Below are 13,327 nucleotides of genomic sequence, written 5' to 3' on the forward strand. Positions count from 1 at the left end.
TGCTCATGTCAGTGGAGTCTGAGGCATTTCACAGGCATGTACAAGAATTGAATATGTTGAGACCATCCTTCCTGCTCTAAATTGGAAAGGTATGAACTAGCCCTGAGTATTCTAAAATCCTATTCAGATAGACTAACTTTGGCTACATAACAGAATTTTGAATTGCAGCAAACTTGCATTGAGCTTTATAAAAGCTTGATTTAATTTCCCTAGGGATAGTGGGAACCAGCCAGTTGCCTATTGCATGTTTTATTCTTGAAGAGCATGTCCCTGTCATATATGTGGCGGATTGTTTGGTAGCCTTTGAATTGCTTAGGTGTAGGTTTCCAGTATCTAGGAAGAGCTAATGACAATTCTGTCTCCTAGGTGGCAATCCTTATTCCATTCCGCAACCGTTATGAGCATCTTCCAGTCCTCTTTAGGCATCTTATTCCAATGCTGCAACGCCAGCGTTTACAGTTCGCCTTTTACGTTATTGAACAAGTAAGTAAATTTGTGTATTTGATTTTTGTTCCCAAGGTAAATTCTGCTCCGGTAGAAGTAATGGTAATTTTTTTTCAGGATATTTTGTATAAGAGAGACAAGTCTGTTGCAAACTGTATTAAATTAAATCCATAAAATGTGCCCTGTGTATGACTGCAATTAATACCTGCCAACTTGTACACCATGTAAGCCTTCCAAGGCTAATGCTACTTTAGGTAGTATTCTGTTCTTGTGACTGGCGATTAGGAACCTATGTACTACTATAAAGCATCTAGAATAGCCTTCCCAGGCCTGATGCCCTCTAGACATTTTGGGATACCAATTCATGACCATTGGCTCTAAAACCCAGGGCTGATGGAAGTTCAGGTATAAACAGCTGGAGGGCAACAGCTGGAGGAAGAATATCTAGGGCAGGGGTCAGCAACCCACAGCTCCAGAGCCGCATGTGGCTCTTTCATCCCTCTGCTGCAGCTCCCTGTCGCTTAAAATATGCGTCACAACCGCCAATGTGCGACACCCACTGGCACGTGATTTATTGAGCTTTTCGACCCCCGGTAGGCCAACCATGGATAAATCCAAGAAAAGAAAAGTTTCTGAAGAAAACAGAACATATTTTGTGGGCAGAGTTTTTTGCTTTTACTGCTGACGAGACTGGTTTACCAGTATGCTTAATATGTGGTGAGAAATTGGCAAACAACAAAAAGTTGAATGTTGCAAGACATTTCCAGAATAAACACACAGCCTTTGCTGAAAAATATCCGGATGGGGATGAGAGAAAAAAAGCCGTTTCAGAACTGATGCGGAAGGTTGATCTGAGCAAAACTCATTTCAAGGAGTGGATCAAGCCTGCAAATTCAACTGCATATGCTAGTTTTGTGGCCGTTCAGGAAATAGTCAGGCACGGGAAGCCGTTCACAGATGGAGATTATATAAAAGAATCATTCATTGATCTCATAAATGCAACACACTATAGTTTTTTTATACATAGCATAAAGGTAAAAAACGATATATGCAGTGTTATCTTCATTTTAGATGTCAAAAGGGTTTTGTGGCTCCCGGTGTTTTCTTTTCTGTGGGAAACGGGTCCAAATGGCTCTTTGAGTGTTCAAGGTTGCTGACCCCTAGGGTATGAAAACTAATCTTTTGATACTTTCTTACCTTTAAGTAACCTATGTGTTTTTCCTTTTTTCCATTTTATCTGCACAACAACTCTCTGAAATTAGACTGAAAGTCAGTGACTGACCCAAAGTTACCCAATAAGCTACCTAGTCAAATAAACTGTAGAACCCAGACCTCCCGAGTTATAGCCCAATGGTCCTAACCAACAAACTGGTTTTCACAATCAATCCAATAGTTTTTTGATGGAGCTGAAGCAGAAAGGAGAGAGGTTTGCCTTATGGAAGGCGGACCCATAGAACCTCTCCAACATGTTCCACTACACAGTTTGTTTTTTGGCGTTATACATCTTTCTTGGTCAAGCTGTTGTAATATTCTCATGGGTTTCTACTACAATTGCCCATTTGTCTGTGGTTACCCATGCCATTTCTGAAGTCATGCTATATAATATGGAGATACTTACTATGAAGATACTTAATTAGGTGCAAGTCTTCCTGTAGCTATCTCTGCTACCCAGGAACTGGAGAAGCCACATCCAACTAATGTCTATTGTAGTACTTTGCTCTCTTCAGAAATATACTTTGTTTATGTAGCAGGCAGCCTTTATTTGTTGAGTGGGCAAGAACAGGGCAAGATGCCTGTCATGTGGAAAAATGCCAAACTGGAGTAATTGAGTATAGCTACCACAGTTGCAACTATTAGGTAAATCTAGTGTTGAAAAGTCTATACCTGTATGGACTCCTATAAAGCTTGTGCAAAACTTCTGGAGATTTTAGTCTGGAGACTGGTGAAATGTGTTCAAAGCACGAACCCAAACTGGTCACTCTATGTAGACTGATGGGATCCGCGAGAAGTCTAACCTGTGCAAGCAGCATTGCAAGTAAAATAGACATGATTTTAATATGGAGATCCTGCCATCCATTGTGTGACTCCTAATCTTGGAACAGATTGTTCTGCAAGTATTTCTGAAATTAGTTCTAAAGAATTATTTAGCTACTCATTGTTCTCCTAACAAAGCATTCATTTATTTTTATTTACTTTGAAACAGAGACACTTACAGGGCCAGCTCATTGGTCCAGTAGTAAAGCTCCAGTGCTCTCCCATAGTGTGACTGTTGTTAATACTTAGCAAATTACATACTCACTTGCAGGAACTCTCTAAGTTCTTAGAGAGAACTGATTAGCAGCACTTGTTATCTGAACTGCACAGCTAGAAATGTCCAGGGCTACAGTTGGATCCTTCTGTTGGAACTTGGGGAATTTTTTACTTGTCTTGCATTGGGCTGCACTCCCACTAAAGGACAAGGTTCATGCTCCTGGACCCTGAACTGTCTCAGATGGACTCAGTGGCCAGGAGCAGCTTTTATCAGCTAAGGCTGATTTTCCAGCTACATCCCAATTTGGATGAAGCAAATCTTGCCACAGTCATCCATGCTCTGGTAACTTCTTGCCTGGTAACCTCTGGATTCCTGTAATGTACTCTGAGATGGACTGCCTTTGAAAATGGCCCAGCGAGTTCAGAACAAAGCAGCACAGTTGCTGATGAGGACTGGCCCTCAAGAACACAGTATGCCAGTCATCTTCTAGCTGCACTGGCTGCCTTTTGAACTCTGAGCCCATATCAAAGTGCTGTTGCTAACATACATAGCCCTATACAGCCTGGAGCCAGACTATCAGAAGGAACACCTGTCTCCATATGTCCCTAAGTGTTTGTTAAGATCTTTGACAGAGGTCCTTCTCCACTCCCCTAAAAGAAGTGAGGGGTGACAGTCAGGAGGGAGGCCTTCATTTTGATTGCACTCCACCTGTGGAATATGTTTCCCAGGGAGTTTTCCCTAACGCTGTCACTGCTCTCTTTTCATTACCAGGCAAAGACTTTTTTATTTCCAAGTGTTATTGTAGCTAAATTGGTTTTTAACATTGCTTTTATTTCTGTTTTGCTCCATGCCTTGATTTTATCTTTTTGTTGCCATTAAATGCCAGATGTTTATGTTGTTTTTAATCATTTCTTATTGTGTTATTTGTTTTATTGATGCATTGTTTATTGTAAACTGCCCAGAGAGCCCGGGCTATGAGGCAGTATATAAATGTATAAATAAATAATAAATATATCTTCTGGATGCAAAGCAACCCTTCCACTTAGGGCTTTCCCTAAATACTGGATAGGACAAAAATAAATAATTGACAAGTGATAGCTTAGTAGCAGAACACATCATGTGCCATGCATGAAATTCTGGCATTCTTGCGTAGCCGGCTTTCTTGAATGGATAACCCCACTTCTAACTTTCACAGTGTGTCCACTCACAAAAAAACACCTTGTCTCCCATTCACTTCCACTGCTGCATTTAAAGAACCTCACAAGATCTTATAGTTGGCCATGGCCATTTTATCAGGGTCTATGTTTTCAGTCAATTGAAAATCTCATGCCAGCATAACAACCTCTCATTCAGTGCTGCTTTTGTTACCTGTGATTAAATTTCAAAGTTGCCTTAGAATCCATCACAGTGCTACCAAATATGTCCCTAATCCGTTTGACACATAAGAAATGAGTAACATTGCCAGCTCAGTTGTCATGCCAGTAATACTGAATTTAATTTAGGAAAACCTTTTCCTTTTTGAGAAAAATACTTAATGTAAGGTGTCAAACAGCATTCTGAACAAATGAATGGATACTCTCACTCTAAGTACATGAATACAACATAACAAATATTATATATAAATGATTTTCTGAATAAGCATGAGTGTGTTTACCTTGTTGGAATTTCCTCCCAGGCTGGCAACCAACCCTTTAACCGTGCCATGCTCTTCAATGTTGGCTTTCGGGAAGCAATGAAGGACTTGGACTGGGATTGTTTGATCTTCCATGATGTTGACCATATACCTGAAAATGACCGTAACTATTATGGATGTGGGCAGATGCCAAGACACTTTGCAGCAAAGCTGGATAAATATATGTATCTGTAAGTAACTGCAATCCTGTATTTAATTACCTAAAAAGTACACAGAGAAATGGTTGTAGACATTTCTTTTGGTAAAGTGGACCCTGAAAAACTGTTTGTGATTGACTGTGAGGAGGCAGCCAAATTAGCTCTGATTTCTGCTAAGCTCTGTTTACCACTGACTTGACTAAAACTTTCTCTTTCTTTCACATAGCCTTCCTTACAACGAGTTCTTTGGAGGAGTGAGTGGCTTAACAGTGGGACAGTTCAGAAAAATCAATGGCTTTCCAAATGCTTTCTGGGGCTGGGGCGGAGAGGATGACGACCTTTGGAACAGGTATTTTGCGTACAGAGGGTGGGTTGGGGATTGATTATGTACACACTCTAACTGATATGGCTTTCCCATATGCTGTCAAATACCTGCAACACCAGATGAACAATGAAAGTTGCATGCATCATTTACAATGCTTGGGAATGTATCTTCCTGGGCACACACATTAAGTGCTCATCCTGGCAGTACAAGCTGCCTGAGAGCTCTCTTGTTCCCTGTCATGTTACTTGGTCCTGCACCCACTGCTTCTAGTCTTTAAACTAACATTTAGGCAGTTCCCACCTCCACATGACTTCTGCAGAAGAACTTCTACACCTGAGATTTAATCATAATCTACTTTCTTTCCTTCTCAGCATAATCTTGGTTGACTTTGGGAATAATGTTTGTTTCCTCATTTTCATTGCACAGTGTGTGTTTTTTGAGTAGTACAGACTTAAAACATACAAACAAACCTCTAGCCATAGCCCTGGATAAAGTCATGAACTGCTCTGTCTCAGAATCTCATGCTTTTTAGATTGTTAATGGTTACTGCTATGTTAATAGTTTCCTAACTAAATTGTGATGTGTGTGCAAGTGCATAGCCTATTTAAAGTGGAAAAATGATATATGACCACTTGGTTGAACTATGTTTTTGGGAGTGCTGGTTTATCAAACCTATTGCTTAGATTATACAGTACTGACAAATGGTGAAGTCAAAGCAACTGAAAAATATCTCACTCTCTCCTTTCATTTTCAGGGTGCACTATGCAGGCTACTTTGTTACCCGGCCAGAAGGTGATACTGGGAAATACAAATCTATTCCCCATCACCATAGAGGTGAAGTACAGTTTTTAGGAAGGCAAGTAAAATTATCACAAATACTTTGACATTTCAGGCTTCTTAATACTTCAGAGGTGTGTATATGGGGCTCTCTCATCCAGGATATTAAAACACTCATTCCTGACAAGCCCCAGGTAGATTCAAATTACTCTTAAAAGCTTAAAAGTAACTTTAGCCATTTGGAAATGGTGTCTGTATTTTTTCGCAACATAGCTTAGCTTATTAAATCACCCATCTTTAGAAATCCATGTAGATCTTAACTTTGTGGGTCAAGGTTAAATGTTATCATCTTGCTTTTCTATGATTTCTAATTATCTGAATCAATTCATAGTTTTGCTGAGCTAAAAACATGTATGCATAGTAGGAACTTGCTTTTGAGTAGTTCAGCTTGTCCTACAAAGAGAGGCTGCCAACCCATTCCTTTAATATCAGTCTCCTTGTCCTTACAATCTAGGCATTCTTGTCTCCAGTCCAGCCCATGCCCAAACCTTCAGAACTCAGTGAAATTTTCAGCTGTTTCAGTTGGCTAAGTGCCAGTCTTCATTATTACTTGTATGCATAGAACCTGAGTTCTTGTGCAGAGTGCAGCCAGGGATGTTTAAAGTCTTGGTTTTGTTCTTAATCTAATTTTTAAAAAGCTCAGTAGTAGCCCATTACTCTTAGCTGGTGATCACTGTGTCTCTGAGAGTGCAACTTTCTAGGATATAGACAATCGGAAACTTCCCTGTGCCTGATATAGTAAAAAGGGAGTTGTGCAAGTGTAAAAATACAACTTCTGGCCGATCCACATATATGTCTGTTTCTCTAGGCTTCACTGAGCAATGTCGTCATTTGGCCACATATTCATTACATGGGGCTTGGACAAAAGAAGCTAAGAGACTGCCTGGAATAAAGGACATAGGTTCTCATTCACCCAAGAACTCCCATCCAGAATAGAACCAATTGAACATGCCTTACAAAATGACTGTAATAAGAATATCCTTAGCATTGAATGTTACAGCTATTACACTGACCCCTGCCATTCCTTGTTAAACACTGTTTGCAGTGACAGGTGTGTGTGATTCTATTTGTGAAATTACACCTCAAATTTTATTCATGTAAAAGTAATTTTGGGCAAGATTGTCACAGTACAAAAGCAAAAGGACAGTAGCAATAGAGGTGTAAATATACATTCAAGGCACATTAATGTTTCATAACTAGGAACTTGATCCCAAGCTTCATTTAGTAGTATGGTAAAGTTTAAAAACACTTTTACTTTTCTTCCAGTTTTCAGAAATCTCTCTGGCTTCCAGCTCCAGACCTGTTCCCCACACTATAGTAAAGATTTATCAGATGTTTGTGTAATTGCCAGAACATGCCTGTGGCCTAAGTCACTGTGGCTGGGGAGGAGCTTATGCTTTGTGTCTATAGTCTTTTGTTGGCATGCCTTTCAAGGACAATAGAACTGGGGCATGTTTAAAAATCACTGCATTAGGTTTACTTGGAAGAGGCTCACCCAGTTTTATTTGTCTTAGGATTGCTTTCCATAACTGAATGCTTTCATTTTGAAAAAAACAGCTTAGGAATTTGATGCAGTCCCAATCTTGAGAGTAGGAACTCTATATATTAAATTGAATTTGACCATTTTAAATGCACATTGATAATTTTGGTGTTCCTCTAGACTTGGATGAGACTTCCAACACTCACTATAGATAGTACTTGGATTTTGCACATCTTCTTTAAGAAGAGAATGCTGCAGATCACTTACCAATATTTTTGCTGTTTTAATTGCAGCATCATACCAATTGTTATCAATACATACAAAGAAGCAACTAAGATTTCTGGAAGTGAATTTTCAATATAATATAAAAATAACATGGGCACTTCAGTACTTATTCAAGCATGGAATGAGCCTGTAGTACTTAAGGTTCTTGTTTGCTTTCCTTTTTCCTAAGCAACCACTTGATAGAATGAGATAACTACTTTCTTCCCCTTTACCTCACAGTTCTCATTGTGCTGCTGCAATTGACAGAGATTGGGTTTAACTTCTAAAGTCAGAAAAGATTAGTTTTGGAAGCCTTTCCCCCCTTTTACACAAGATGTTTTGATTATATATGAAAGATGCTTAGTGCATGAACCCTCCCTTTTGAAAACCGGTTCTCTGGTTCGAAGTCCTCGACTGTATTATGCCCTACATTTAACAAATGTGAAACATAATCTAAAGAACTGTTTAAGGCAGCAAAATTACTCAGTTTCTGTGGAATACCAAAGGCTTAAATTTTCACAGAAACAAAAGAATAAAGTTCTTCCTCCCTGTATTTCAACTGTGAGTGGACATGCTCTCAACTGAAGGATGGAGTACGCATAACTTATCACTTCTTAGACGTCATTTCTTGGTGAGAGGCCACGTCAGGCACAGGGTCTTGTGGTACAAGTACAGTATATTGTGAATTGGTCTTGACATTAAAACTCTTTTCCATGTTATTTCCAGCTGGGGGTGCTTTCACATGATGATCTAAATAACTGTTTAGCTACAATAAGATAAACTGTGGTAATAAAACCCCCATGGAAAAATGGAAAGCCACCAGCTCGCTAGATGTGGATCAGCTGGTGAAAAAGTTGTTACATAGTGGAGGAGAAAAAATAAATGGTTAATGTGGCGAAATTTTTTAGAACTCTATATGGATACCTTACCCTCACCCTTCTACTACCCGCACCATACAGCCCTTCCTTCTTTTCACTTCATTTTTTTCTTTATCCCACTTCATTTCCTTTATACTCCCAGGTTAGCTATATCTGTGTAACAGATCTATGTCTTAAGTTATTGGAGAAATCCAATAGTCACCTTTTCTATCAGAGATTAGGTAGAGATGGAGGAGTAGCTTTTGCTGGTTCTGTAATATCAGCCTGGGATAGATAGGAAGGCACGAAGATGACAACCCCTGCCTGTTCCTTTTGTAATTAAAATCCACAGCAAAGTCCATATGCACACACACAGAAAGAGACAGATGTAAAATAGCAACAAAAGCAACAAGGAGTATCCAGATCAGTTGTATGTCTGTTAACACTCTCCCCACAGATGCTGTGCCTGTACAGGGAAGATTTATAGCCAATATGTTTACTGGATTTTAAAAATCATGTTTATCCAGATATATGAGGTTATTTAGCAGTCTTATACTCTGCATAACAGATTTTTGTCAGGAACTAAGTCTTAAATTATATTGTATTTTGGTACTACAGTATATCTGAAAGAGCCTATATAAAAATATTGCTCCTGATCTTCAACTGTGGAGCAGCATTATGTCTTGACATAATGGTTCTAATGTATTTAGAGGCAAATCTTAATAGAGAACATGAATGCTCAGGCTGTGTATTTTTCATTGGTCTTAATAACTTCAACCTCTTCTTTTCAAATAGGTATGCACTGCTGCGGAAGTCCAAAGAGAGGCAAGAACTGGATGGCCTCAATAACTTGAACTATTTCCCAAATGTTACGTATGACGCCTTGTATAAAAACATAACAGTCAACCTGACGCCAGAGCTGGCTCTGGTGAGTGAGTACTAAAAGAATATGAAAAGAAGAAAACATGAGAAATTGTTTTGTTGGTGTCTCCTGGACAAGAAGAATCTTGTGTCTAATGAAGGATCACAGTATTTTGAAGAATAATACTCAAAGCACGCACACAGATCATCAGACTGTAGACCCACTCAGACTGTGCAGCGAGCTTGGACTTCACTTGCTTTTGATTTCTTTTTTTAAAGAACAATGGTGTGACCTGCTGCTTTTCCCAGCATTCCATCTCCTCAAACAATGTGTAACACCAGACTGATCAAATGTGCTTTTCTGCTCATAAAACCAGTTTGGCTGCAAGGATGCAATGGTTTCTTGACTCTGAATGCCGGAAGCTATCCTGTAGGCAACTGCCAGAATGAGAGATGAACTGCTACCAAATGATATCATCCTTCTACATTTGTGTTTGTATTGGTTTTTTAATTGACCTGCTTGAAGAAATATAAATATATAAATATATATACATAAACACACACACACACACACTCACTCTCTCTCTCACACACAAACACACATCAGAATCGCTTCTTAAAGAAGTGTAGGTGTAAATAAGCTGTATAAATTGCTTTCCTTTCTTTTTAAAAATCTTTTACACTCCAAAACTAAAGCTGAAGGTTTACAACTTAAGATATTTCAAGTAACCCCACCTGTGCAGACACTTCACATCATGATGACAGGTAATTCTCCACAGGACTATTTGTCTGGTTCTTCACAGGAGTGGGATCTTGTCAGGAGGTTGTGAAGCCTTAGAAATTGAAGCCATTTCTTGAATAGGGAGGGAGAATCTGGCTTTAGGAGTAGGAATTTCATTCATGAAAGACAAGTGTTGCACATTTTGTAGTCATATAGTCTTTCCAATTCCTTTTCTGATCCACTAGATTCTGTTGTATATCCCACTGTGGCAATGAACAGCAGAAAGATTTCTCCCATATAGCTTCATCTTTATAAGGGACAGGTTCTCCAAAAGGTTGTTGAAGATCCACTTGCCCCTCTTATCTTCACATTATTTGTTCAGGCTAAGTTTGCAAATAATTCAAAATCTACAGTGATTCCTGTAACTGTAAGTGGCAGGTTATGAGTAGTATTTTGATAGAATTTTTGTGTAAATGAGACAGTACTGAGCTAATATAGGCTAAAATCGTAGGTTAGCATTCTTGGTTGTTACTATTACCCAGAGAAGCACTGTCTAAGTGCAAATACTGGGATGACTATATCCAGACTCCAAATCATAATTAAAAGAATGAAGGGCATTGAGATTAGTTCAGGAGGAAATGTGAGCATTGGACAGAAGTGCTTCATCTCCATCCAGGTTCACAGACCTAATTTTTGTTTGGTCTTAGATTTGTGCCTTTTTATTTTGTTTCTCTTTCTTTTCTGGTTTAAAACCAACCCATCTGTCTATACAGTATGGAAAAACTTGTTTTTTTAAACTACGGCTTGTAACTCTGGTAAATGTCTTATTGGATTACTCGTTAATATATTTATAGACAGAGATTGTGAGAACTTAAAGTGAGAAGTACTTTAATTTCTTTTATTGCATTGTTGCCTTCTATTACTTTACGATGCATAGTTTACAGTTAGTTTTCTGGTTTTGTTGGATGTATGACTCCCTCATATATATATCTGTTGTGGGTGCGATTAGCCAGGCCTGTTTTCTTGCGTGTCTCAAAAGTGTTAAGAAAGAGTGTGTGCGTGCGTGTACGTGCACGCGTTTATGTGTGCATTTGTGTGCGTGCGTGCATGCACACATGTTCATGCACACAATTCCGTGTGTCTTATCAGCCCACATGAAGGGGCAGCAAGTCTGCTCTTGAGAGTGCTGGTAAGTGTGCTTTAAAATGCTTCATAAGGGAACCCTTCATGACTGCTACAGAGGTGAGAATTTGTGTCTTTTTTGTTTTGTTTAATGGCACATAAAGCAATAAAGACTTCTAAATTTTAATATTTTCAGATGTGGATAACACACCTTTTCCTTGCTCTTTCCTTTTTAACCCAAGAAAGCTGATAGGAACAACGTGTCTATTGAATGGTGCTTCAGTTGAGGAATGTATTTCAAGTTACCTGAATTGACCATCACATGAACATTTATTCAAACAAACATTAGACTTGTAGGGCAGTTGAACTTCTTAGGCTTTCAAGATGGATGGCCATCCCTTGACACTCTTTCTTACATAAGAAAAGTAATTACCTCTGCTCAGAAATGCACTTGTTAATTGGCATGAAAGGGTCAATTTCACTTCTTAATCAGTTATTTTTCATTTATTGTCTTTTCTCCACTCACTTTTGCATTCTCTTTCCCTCTTTAAAAATGTGGAATCTCTTCAAAATGTGCACTGTTACTCTTATCAGCTAAGTCAAATACTGTATAGTAAATGTAATTGTTGAAAACATAATTGTCAAGCGCATGTGGTGTAATGGTGTTTTTTAAAATCATTTTAAAAAGTACATTGGCAGCTGAAATTTCAACAAGGCCACTGCTCCCCATTTTCCTCTGCACTGTCAGCTAACACTGCTGGGGGCAGAATGCTATGATAAAATGCGTATGTTTTTGTATGAGCGATGTGGTCTTTATTTGCTAAAATGTTTGTTTAAAATCTACTTTTTGTAAAAGCTCCTCTTGAATGAATCTACCAGCTGAGCAAACGCCATGCATTTCAGAATACCTACTGTCAAAGATAGCACCAAACCATATGTAACTTCCTTTCATCCTATTGTTTCGAGCTTGCTCTTATGTTTTCTATGAGGTGCCAGGGGTACATTTTTGCACTGATATTTAGTGTTTTAAAACACATACAATTTCAGCAAAGCAATCCTTTGTGTCATTACATTACCCATGTGTTTGTACATTTTTGTATTTGTTAATTTATGAATCATTTTTTTCAGTAAAAAGGATATATATTCAAGAACCAGGAAACTGTAGTGATATTGCCTTATTTATCAAGAAAATTCTTGACACGCTAATTCTGTGTAGCAATTAACCATGCTTTGCTGTAAGCTTTAATACAGTTCAGTGAACAGCAGCTGCTTTTGAAAAGTTGATAACATGTTTTTAATGCACAGTTTTCCTCATATTATGTAAGATAACATCTAAACTCCATATTTCAGTTCTGTCAACTAAAAGGCCACCTGTTTATGTTAAAATGCACATACATCTGGACACACTGCATCCCTCATTGTCCACAGAAGTAATCTGCTAATTCTCATTAAATATGTGAAGTAAGTGCTCTTCAGCTTCTCAGATTTGAGTGTAGGCAAGCAATTGTGGATTCCGTTGTCTGTGTGCTAGTCAGAACGCTAAGCTCAGCCAGTTGTGTGTGCTGAACAGCGTGTTCCTAACATTAAACAACCTTCCGCAAGCTACCTATGTTGATGAGGACACATTTTCCTTGGACTTCATATTCCTTTGCTCAAGGAAACATTTTTTTTTCTTTTTTTGGATTTGATGTAATTCCAGAGTATTTCCCATTGGCTGCTAATTTTTCTGCCTGCCTTTTACTAGTGTACTGCTTTACATGCAGAATTATGGTTGTAGTCCTGTACACACTTACTTGGGAGTTAGTCCAACTGAACACAGTGGGACATAGCTTCTGGTAGATGCAAAACTCAAGAATGTATGTAAGTAACTCAGAAATAACTGTCATTTGAACCTGAAATGCAAAGTCATCCTGAACACCTTTCATTCAAAAACTGCAAAGGCATGACTTCAATGGAAGTTACTCCGATCTAGGCCTTGTGCTGCACATCGAAGCCCACATATGTGATGCACAGAGACCACGACAAAGCACCAGTGTTACCCACACACACTTCTCTATCTAGTGTACATGTTCGGTTCTTTTCATATTAGGAATCAGGAATGCCTGGGCTCCGCTTAATACCCCAAGAGCTTAACTAATCAGATTACCTAGCAATACAAGTATAATAAGAAAGGATCTGTTAGCCTGTTAAGGAAATGGATGCATTTTTGCCTTCTTTGCTGATCTTCTGGCTGTGTAGTTGGAACTACAATCCCTACTTAAAAATGGAACAAGATTGAATGTATGCATTTCTTGTCTGCACTAGTCCAGTCAAAAGGCTGTTTTATTTCCTCCTA

At 38.7% G+C, this 13,327-nt stretch overlaps 1 protein-coding gene across 1 annotated transcript in view; it reads left to right on the forward strand.

Annotated features, from left to right (window-relative positions):
- The window catches only part of B4GALT5 (beta-1,4-galactosyltransferase 5), a 74,795-nt gene extending 62,644 nt beyond the window's left edge, over positions 1–12,151 (forward strand). The window contains exons 5-9 of the mRNA XM_044440243.1: positions 367–483; positions 4,371–4,558; positions 4,752–4,874; positions 5,605–5,706; positions 9,084–12,151. Coding sequence (XP_044296178.1) covers positions 367–483; positions 4,371–4,558; positions 4,752–4,874; positions 5,605–5,706; positions 9,084–9,231 — 678 coding nt within the window. The 3' untranslated portion in view covers positions 9,232–12,151. The remainder of the gene's footprint in view (positions 1–366; positions 484–4,370; positions 4,559–4,751; positions 4,875–5,604; positions 5,707–9,083) is intronic.
- The last annotated feature ends 1,176 nt before the right edge of the window (positions 12,152–13,327 follow it).

Source organism: Varanus komodoensis, unplaced genomic scaffold (assembly GCF_004798865.1).
Source record: "Varanus komodoensis strain SLA01 unplaced genomic scaffold, ASM479886v1 scaffold37, whole genome shotgun sequence".
NCBI lineage: Eukaryota > Metazoa > Chordata > Lepidosauria > Squamata > Varanidae > Varanus > Varanus komodoensis.